Source organism: Triticum urartu, chromosome 7A (assembly GCF_056163025.1).
Source record: "Triticum urartu cultivar PI428250 chromosome 7A, HENAU_Tu73, whole genome shotgun sequence".
NCBI classification, from domain to species: domain Eukaryota; kingdom Viridiplantae; phylum Streptophyta; class Magnoliopsida; order Poales; family Poaceae; genus Triticum; species Triticum urartu.
In genome coordinates this window covers 32,101,213-32,110,218 of record NC_141879.1, presented here as the reverse complement: position 1 = coordinate 32,110,218, position 9,006 = coordinate 32,101,213, and the positions used below count along the sequence as shown (strand labels likewise).

Sequence of the window (9,006 nt, the reverse complement as noted above, 5' to 3'; positions counted from 1 at the left end):
CGTCAAATCATTCATGGCTCGCCGTCGTTATCCTCATACCGATCTGCCGCCGCTGCCACTAGCGGTATGCGCTACAGTTAGCACCGTTGTGCCATCCATCCCATCCGTGGGTCGCGTAGCGTACGTGTATAAGTCCATGCGCCACCAGGCTCTGGTCTCCTTCCTGCTTCTTGCATGCTCAGTGTGTGCTCTCACAATTTTTTTTTTTTGAAAAGGAGGATTGCCCTCGGCCTCTGCATCGAATCGAAGCATGCAACCATTTTATTAACAAAGATCCGACAAGTATGTATTGCGATACAAAAACGCATCAAAAACAGTATAAAAGAGGAGAACCCAAAAGCCACATCAGGCTAAAAATAGGACTAGATGCCTATACACCAATCCTATTGTTGGACGGCTATCCAAACCGGTTGTATGTACCCCGTGCTATTGTCGCGCATCAGTTGCACGCATAAGCCATATGCTCCTTGGCTTCCGCACAACTAAGTAACAACCATGTGCGGATCCAGCAAGTAGCTCTGAAGATAAACTGCACAAGATTGTTAATATTCTTTATGTTAAAAACCACATCATTTCAATAGTTCCATATGGCCCAAAGTAATGCACACACTCTAACTCGACTCTGCGCCGTTAACTTAGGCACTCACGCTGCCTACTGCTCCAAAATTTTCCAATTTGCATCCAATCCTTGTCTTTCTCTAAATCCTTGCTCACCTCAATCTCGAACAACCGAACTCATGCAAGGCCACTGCTATGACCAAGAAGTGAGCGGGAACTTCTAGCCGTCGGACGCCACGGGTGACGAGCGGATAAGAGGAAGGCGGGCAACGAGGCAGAGGTTGCAGTGCCGCGGGAGGGGGGGGGGGGAGGGTGATCACCGATCCGAGATTTTTAGGTTGGTCGGTTTCTTGGCTAGGTGGCGAACATGGAGCCCACTGGAGCTCGAGCTATCCTGTAAAGGATACCCCTTAACTAGTGATTTCGGTAGTAATGATACACCACTAATGTCAGTTTAGGAATCACTATTTATGTTTGTTCCCGGTCTGATCTTCTCTGAGTACCATGGTTTGTGCTCGACAAGTCATTATTTTGCCGAAAAGAATTTAGTGTGGCAAAGTTGTGTGTCTGGATTCTTATTTGTAATAATCCTCACATCTTAGTGTTGAAACTGAAATTTTCCTTGTGTTACTAGTTTTAATTATACTTGGAGTGCTCCACCCGGTGTGCACTCTGCTGGCAAATTCTGGAAAAATCCATATTTTTTGGGAAGAAATAGTAACTCGTTGATACCGATTGGAAGTTAAAAAGAAAAAGAAAAACAATCAAACAAAGAAACAACAAACACCCGTACGCACTTGTCATTACATTCATTAACCCTTTACTACAATATATGATAACTTCTGTGTACATTACATGCCTATGCATTATGTAAGCATGCATCTTTCTTTATCTATCATGGGAGTGACAACGGCCAAAATCATCTCATTGATCCGCCAACTCCTGCTGCTTCTTCAACACTTGGAACGTTAGCCCACTCTTATCGTCCACGGCAGCATCAATGGAGATTGTCGAGCCTGCACAGGCTTCTCCATCGACCAGCATGTCCGAGAGAATCGTGATCACGTGATTATGCATCCACCTTCTAATGGGCCTTGCGCCGTCGACCTATGAGCTTGAAGGGTTAAAAACTGGACCATGGATCTTCATCGTGTGATGGTTATTGAAAAAAGCTATATATAGTTATATATACTCACCGGGTCATGTGATTCTGACAGAATGACGTCTAGGGCCGCATCAGTTGCAAGTACAGAGACACCCTTGTTAGCTACTGTCGAAATGACATTATTCATCTGGATTTTCACAATCTTCCTTAATTCATCGTGCGAAAGTGGCTCGAATATCACAACCTTACTTAGTCTATTGATAAGTTCAGGCTTGAAGCGCTTCTTAACCTGCATGAACAAGTGTACATAAGATGATCATTGGCTTGCCAATCGAGGACGTTACAAGGATAGTTGGGATTCGCAAACCTGATTCATGAGGATATCTCTTTCAGATTTGATTGCATTTTCGCCCGTAATTCTCGATGGTAGGTGCTCTGCTCCGATATTTGAGGTCATAATGATGATAGTGTTCTTGAAATCTACAACTTGCCCTTTGCCATCGGTCAACATACCATCGTCGAGCAGCTGGTGAAAAACCTTGAATACCGAGGCATTTGCTTTATCCACATGGTCGAAAAGGATAACACTATATGGGAGCCTCTTGACTTTCTCGGTGAGTTGTCCATATTCTTCATAGCTTTAGAAAATCAAATAATGTTTTTGAGATATGTGTGTGCCTAGAAACAAGAAGTGTATATCAAGTTTAAGAATCAAACCTTCGAGATCCTCCGGTGAGACGTGACACAGATCCACTGTCAGTATATTCTGACATATCAAAATGAATCAACGCCTTTTCATTGTCAAATATCTTCTCTGCGAGGGCTTTAGCAAGTTCTGTCTTTCCGACGCCAACCGGGCCCAAAAAGAGGAATGCACTTATCGGTTGTCCGATTTGATCAAAACCGACCCTAGAACGTAGGACTGCCTGCGCAACCAAATTAACAGCTTCATCCTGGCCAATAACACGCTCATGCAATTTTTTCGCTAGGTGGAACAACTTGTCGTTATCCTCTTGGTCAAGTGTAGCGAGAGGAATTTTAGTCCATCGGCTCACAACCTTCGAATAAAATTTTGATGTAACAAACACATCACATTATTAACATACGTGAATCTTCGTAAAAAGTAAAACATATGCAAATTAAGTATTCATATATATGTTTATTTGGGACTTACCCGTGCTACATGTCCAGGGCTAACAACAATTTCCGCGGTCGTTTGTTTGTCCGCGTGCATCTTTGTTGTGGCGCATGCCTCATCCATAAGGTCAATTGCTTTATCAGGGAATTTGCGGCCTGGCAATGATCAAATACATCAATTAATTATCTTCAACATAAATAAACAATCGTATAGTTTTCCATAATTAAGTGACTATAAGCGTAAACTGATTTCTTGACGTATGTATACGTACCTGTAATGTAGCGGGCAGCGAGATGTGCAGCGGCTACAATAGCATCGTCCTGGATTTTCAAGCCATGGTGCTCTTGGTACCTGTGCTTCAGCCCCTGCAGGATGGCAACGGTCGCATGCACACTCGGCTCCTCGACGACAACCTTCTGGAACCGCCGCTCGAGCGCGGCATCTGTCTGAACATACTTTTCATATTCTTCGGAGGTCGTGGCGCCCACGCAACGGATGCGGCCGCGGGCCAACGCAGGTTTGAGGATGTTGGCGGCGTCTATGGGGCCTCCTTTGTCGCCGCCGGCGCCAACGACCATGTGCATCTCGTCGATGAACAAGATGACCTTGCCTTCCGCCTCCTCTGCCTCCTTGATGACGTCCTTGATGCGCTGCTCAAACATGCCGCGCCAGTGCGTCCCGGCCATCATGGCCCCCATGTCAACCTCCACGATGCGCGCGCCGGCAAGCGTGTCGGGGACGTTCCCGGCGGCGATGCGCTGCGCGAGGCCCTCGACGATGGCTGTCTTGCCGACCCCTGCGGGGCCGACGAGCGCGGCGCAGTTCTTGATGCGCCGGCAGAGGATGCAGACGAGGCGGTCGATCTCGTCGTCGCGGCCGATGACAGGATCAGTCGTGGCGGCGTCCAAGGTCCTGAGGCTGCCGGTGGCATCCAGGGGCTTGATGCCGATGAGTTGGTCGTAGTTGGTGTCCGAAGGGCGTCTGTGGTACATGAACTCGTCGAGCAACGTCCATGTTGCCCAGGCTAGAGCAGTACTGGCAACGGCCGATGCTCCGATGAAGAGCATGCTTTCCGGGGAAGACCACGGCATAGCACCAACTGGAAGTGAAGAAGAAGGTGCCGAGAAGAGTGTTCGATTTGTTTCGATACGATTCGACGTGCAGGTGCAGCACAAGACCGTTAATCGCCGTCTGTCTAATATATTGCGATGTGCCGCACAGGATGTATTTATGAGTATACGACAGATCTCTTCCAATCCGTCTCTGTGTATACAACGACCACATCTCGCAAATTTTAATTGGTATTGGAGTTGGAAATTGGTTGTGGATTTTGTAGGGAAAAGTAAGGAACGTCTCTTCGTCCGTTCCTTTCCAACAACCCTACGTCGCCCAGATAAGAGGTGGAGCCAACAGCATCTCTAGCCGAAATATAGAGATGTAAACGGCCGAGTAAACTTTAGTAAAGTATTTTTACTTTAACAAGCTTTGGTCGTTTTCAGTTGATCCCTTAAATTCAGCGGACTAAAACTTACAATTAACTCGAATATTCATTTCTAAGCACGGGTTCATCTGCACCCAGTTGAGAGAAAGTAGAAAAAATGTACTAAAATAGATTTTTTGAATTTTTCTTGTATGTTTTTGAATTCAGCGTGGGAGCAGATGAGCTCGGGAGCCAAATAGCCAAACTCCAATAGATTTTTTGTCGAAATTTTCTCAAACACTAGCAAGGAACCTTCGCGCTCTGGCATAGGAGGCCATGGCGCGCAGGATGGTGATGGGCGCCCCGTCCTTGAAGGCGAAGTCCTCCACGTACCCTTGGTATGGATCACCAACACCCCCAAGAACGGCCGTAGCCCGTCCTCACCCCCGAACGCCCCCGATGAGAAGCCGTACCCCATACTGTCGTTCCTTCTCCGGCCCGAGCAGCTGGTCGTGGGATGTGGCGGCGGCGGCGGCCCGAGGCGGAGCTGGTCGTGTCGCAGACCCAGGGCGGGATGCGCCAGCGGGTATACCTCTGACGACAGCGCAGGCGAGCACCATGCCCGCGTATACCTCCACATGGACCCGGTCCTCATGCTCAGCTCCACCAACGCCATGCCAGGTCGCCACCGTCGACAAGAGGGCTTCACATAAGTCACCGGCCGGCCACAAGGGGGCTTTCATGTGAAGAAGCTTTTTATTCCGCTTGGTCGAGGCTGAGTGTTTTTTGTTGGAAATATGCCCTAGAGGCAATAATAAATTGATTATTATTATATTTCCTTGTTCATGATAATCGTTTATTATTCATGCATGAATTGTATTGATAGGAAACTCAGATACATGTGTGGATACATAGACAACACCATGTCCCTAGTGAGCCTCTAGTTGACTAGCTCGTTGATCAATAGATGGTTACGGTTTCCTGACCATGGACATTGGATGTCGTTGATAACGGGATCACATCATTAGGAGAATGATGTGATGGACAAGACCCAATCCTAAGCCTAGCACAAAAATCGTGTAGTTCGTATGCTAAAGCTTTTCTAATGTCAAGTATCATTTCCTTAGACCATGAGATTGCGCAACTCCCGGATACCGTAGGAATACTTTGGGTGTGCCAAACGTCACAACGTAACTGGGTGGCTATAAAGGTACACTACAGGTATCTACGAAAGTGTCTGTTGGGTTGTCACGAATCGAGACTGGAATTTGTCACTCCGTGTAAACGGAGAGGTATCTCTGGGCCCACTCGGTAGGACATCATCATAATGTGCACAATGTGACCAAGGAGTTGATCACGGGATGATGTGTTACGGAACGAGTAAAGAGACTTGCCAGTAACGAGATTGAACAAGGCATCGGGATACCGACGATCGAATCTCGGGCAAGTATCGTACCGCTAGACAAAGGGAATTGTATACGGGATTGATTAAGTCCTTGACATCGTGGTTCATCCGATGAGATCATCGTGAAACATGTGGGAGCCAACATGGGTATCCAGATCCCGCTGTTGGTTATTGACCGGAGAGTTATCTCGGTCATGTCTGCATGGTTCCCGAACCCGTAGGGTCTACACACTTAAGGTTCGATGACGCTAGGGTTATAGGGAATAGATATACGTGGTTACCGAATGTTGTTCGGAGTCCCGGATGAGATCCCGGACATCACGAGGAGCTCTGGAATGGTCCGGAGGTAAAGATTTATATATGGGAAGTCCTGTTTTGGTCGCCGGAAAAGTTTCGGGTTTTATCGGTAATGTACCGGGACCACCGGGTCCCGGTGGTCCACCAAGTGGGGCCACCAGCCCCGGAGGGCTGCATGGGCCAAGTGTGGGAGGGGACCAGCCCCAGGTGGGCTGGTGCGCCCCCCCACCAAGGCCCAAGGCGCAAGGGAGAGTGGAAGGGGGCAAACCCTAGGCTCAGATGGGCCTAAGGCCCACCTAGTGGTGCGCCCCCCTCTCTACCCCCTTGCCCGCCCCCCCTAGATGGATCTAGGGCTGGCCGCCACCCCTAGGGGTGGAAACCTAGGTGGGGGCGCAGCCCCTCCCCTCCCCCTATATATACTTGAGGTTTTGGGCTGCCAGAGACAAGATTCAATCTCCTTGGCGCAGCCTACCCCTCTCCCTCCTCGTCTCTTGCGGTGCTTGGTGAAGCCCTACTGGAGTACCACGCTCCTCCACCACCACCACGCCGTCGTGTTGCTGCTGGATGGAGTCTTTGTTGGAAATATGCCCTAGAGGCAATAATAAATTAGTTATTATTATATTTCCTTGTTCATGATAATCGTTCATTATCCATGCTAGAATTGTATTGATAGGAAACTCAGATACATGTGTGGATACATAGACAACACCATGTCCCTAGTAAGCCTCTAGTTGACTAGCTCGTTGATCAATAGATGGTTACGGTTTCCTGACCATGGACATTGGATGTCGTTGATAACGGGATCACATCATTAGGAGAATGATGTGATGGACAAGACCCAATCCTAAGCCTAGCACAAAGATCGTGTAGTTCGTATGCTAAAGCTTTTCTAATGTCAAGTATCATTTCCTTAGACCATGAGATTGTGCAACTCCCGGATACCGTAGGAGTGCTTTGGGTGTGCCAAACGTCACAACGTAACTGGGTGACTATAAAGGTGCACTACGGGTATCTCCGAAAGTGTCTGTTGGGTTGGCACGAATCGAGAATGGGATTTGTCACTCCGTGTGACGGAGAGGTATCTCTGGGCCCACTCGGTAGGACATCATCATAATGTGCACAATGTGATCAAGGAGTTGATCACGGGATGATGTGTTACGGAACGAGTAAAGAGACTTGCCGGTAACGAGATTGAACAAGGTATCGGGATACCGACGGTCGAATCGCAGGCAAGTATCGTACCGATAGACAAAGGGAATTGTATACGGGATTGATTAAGTCCTTGACATCGTGGTTCATCCGATGAGATCATCGTGGAACATGTGGGAGCCAACATGGGTATCCAGATCCCGCTGTTGGTTATTGACCGGAGAACGTCTCGGTCATGTCTGCATGTCTCCCGAACCCGTAGGGTCTACACACTTAAGGTTCGATGACGCTAGGGTTATAAAGGAAGTTTGTATGTGGTTACCGAATGTTGTTCGGAGTCCCGGATGAGATCCCGGACGTCACGAGGAGTTCCGGAATGGTCCGGAGGTAAAGATTTATATATGGGATGTCCTGTTTTGGTCACCGGAAAGGTTTCGGGGTTTATCGGTAATGTACCGGGACCACCGGGAGGGTCCCGGGGGTCCACCAAGTGGGGCCACCAACCCCGGAGGCTTGCGTGGGCTAAGTGTGGGAGGGGACCAGCCCCAGGTGGGCTGGTGAGCCCCCCCCCCCCCCACAAGGGCCCAAGGCGCCTAAGAGATGGAAAGGGGACAAACCCTAAGGGGGTATGGGCCTTAGGGCCCATCCTGGTGCGCCTCCCTCTCCCCCTCCCCTCTTGGCCGCCTCCCCTTTCCCATCTAGGGCTGCCGCCCCCCTAGGGGTGGGAACCCTAGAGGGGGCGCACCCTCCTCCCTCTCCCCTATATATAGTGAGGCCTAGGGGCTGCCCATTACACGCGATTAGATCTCTCTCGTTGGTGCAGCCCTCCCTCTCTTTCTCCTCATATCCCGTGGTGCTTGGCGAAGCCCTGCAGGATTGCCACACTCCTCCACCACCACCACGCCGTTGTGCTGCTGCTGCATGGAGTCTTCCTCAACCTCTCCCTCTCTCCTTGCTGGATCAAGGCGTGGGAGACATCGTCGGGCTGTACGTGTGTTGAACGCGGAGGTGCCGTCCGTTCGGCACTAGGATCATCGGTGATTTGGATCACGACGAGTACGACTCCATCAACCCCGTTCTCTTGAACGCTTCCGCTTAGCGATCTACAAGGGTATGTAGATGCACTCTCCTTCCCCTCGTTGCTAGATGACTCCATAGATAGATCTTGGTGACACGTAGGAAAATTTTGAATTTCTGCTATGTTCCCCAACAGTGGCATCATGAGCTAGGTCTATTGCGTAGTTTCTATGCACGAGTAGAACACAAAGTAGTTGTGGCCGTTGATTTTGTTCAATATGCTTACCGTTAGTAGTCCAATCTTGATTCGGCGGCATCGTGGGATGAAGCGGCCCGGACCGACCTTACCCGTACTCTTACGTGAGACTGGTTCCACCGACTGACATGCACTAGTTGCATAAGGTGGCTAGCGGGTGCCTGTCTCTCCCACTTTAGTCGGATTGGATTCGATGAACAGGGTCCTTATGAAGGGTAAATAGCAATTGGCATATCACGTTGTGGTTTTGCGTAGGTAAGAAACGTTCTTGCTAGAAACCCATAGCAGCCACGTAAAACATGCAAACAACAATTAGAGGACGTCTAACTTGTTTTTGCAGGGTGTGCTATGTGATGTGATATGGCCAAGAAGAATGTGATGAATGATATGTGATGTATGAGATTGACCATGTTCTTGTAATAGGAATCACGACTTGCATGTCTATGAGTATGACAACCGGCAGGAGCCATAGGAGTTGTCTTAATTTATTTATGACCTGTGTGTCAACATAAACGTCATGTAATTACTTTACTTTATTGCTAACCGTTAGCTGTAGAAGTAGAAGTAATAGTTGGCGAGACAACTTCATGAAGACACGATGATGGAGATCATGATGATGGAGATCATGGTGTCATGCCGGTGACGATGATGATCATGGAGC

The 9,006-nt window shown here is 48.9% G+C and overlaps 1 protein-coding gene across 1 annotated transcript; it reads right to left on the bottom strand.

Moving 5' to 3' along the window:
* Window positions 1-1,482: 1,482 nt before the first annotated feature.
* LOC147957321 (chaperone protein ClpB1-like) lies at window positions 1,483-3,978 on the bottom strand. The gene is made up of 6 exons (XM_087534949.1): window positions 3,073-3,978; window positions 2,838-2,956; window positions 2,381-2,721; window positions 2,031-2,301; window positions 1,755-1,952; window positions 1,483-1,665 (listed from the first exon to the last, which is right to left on the bottom strand). The coding sequence occupies exons 1-6, from the start codon at window positions 3,890-3,892 to the stop codon at window positions 1,483-1,485; spliced, it is 1,932 nt and encodes a 643-aa protein (XP_087391075.1). The 5' UTR covers window positions 3,893-3,978.
* Window positions 3,979-9,006: the final 5,028 nt, after the last annotated feature.

Coding starts and splice junctions, on each gene's coding strand:
- LOC147957321 (XM_087534949.1), bottom strand. CDS start 3,892: ATGCCGTGGTCTTCCCCGGAAAGCATGCTCTTCATCGGAGCATCGGCC. Junction 2,302..2,380: donor CTCACCGGAGGATCTCGAAG/GTTTGATTCTTA, acceptor GATTTTCTAAAG/CTATGAAGAATATGGACAAC. Junction 1,666..1,754: donor TGTCAGAATCACATGACCCG/GTGAGTATATAT, acceptor TCAAGCTCATAG/GTCGACGGCGCAAGGCCCAT.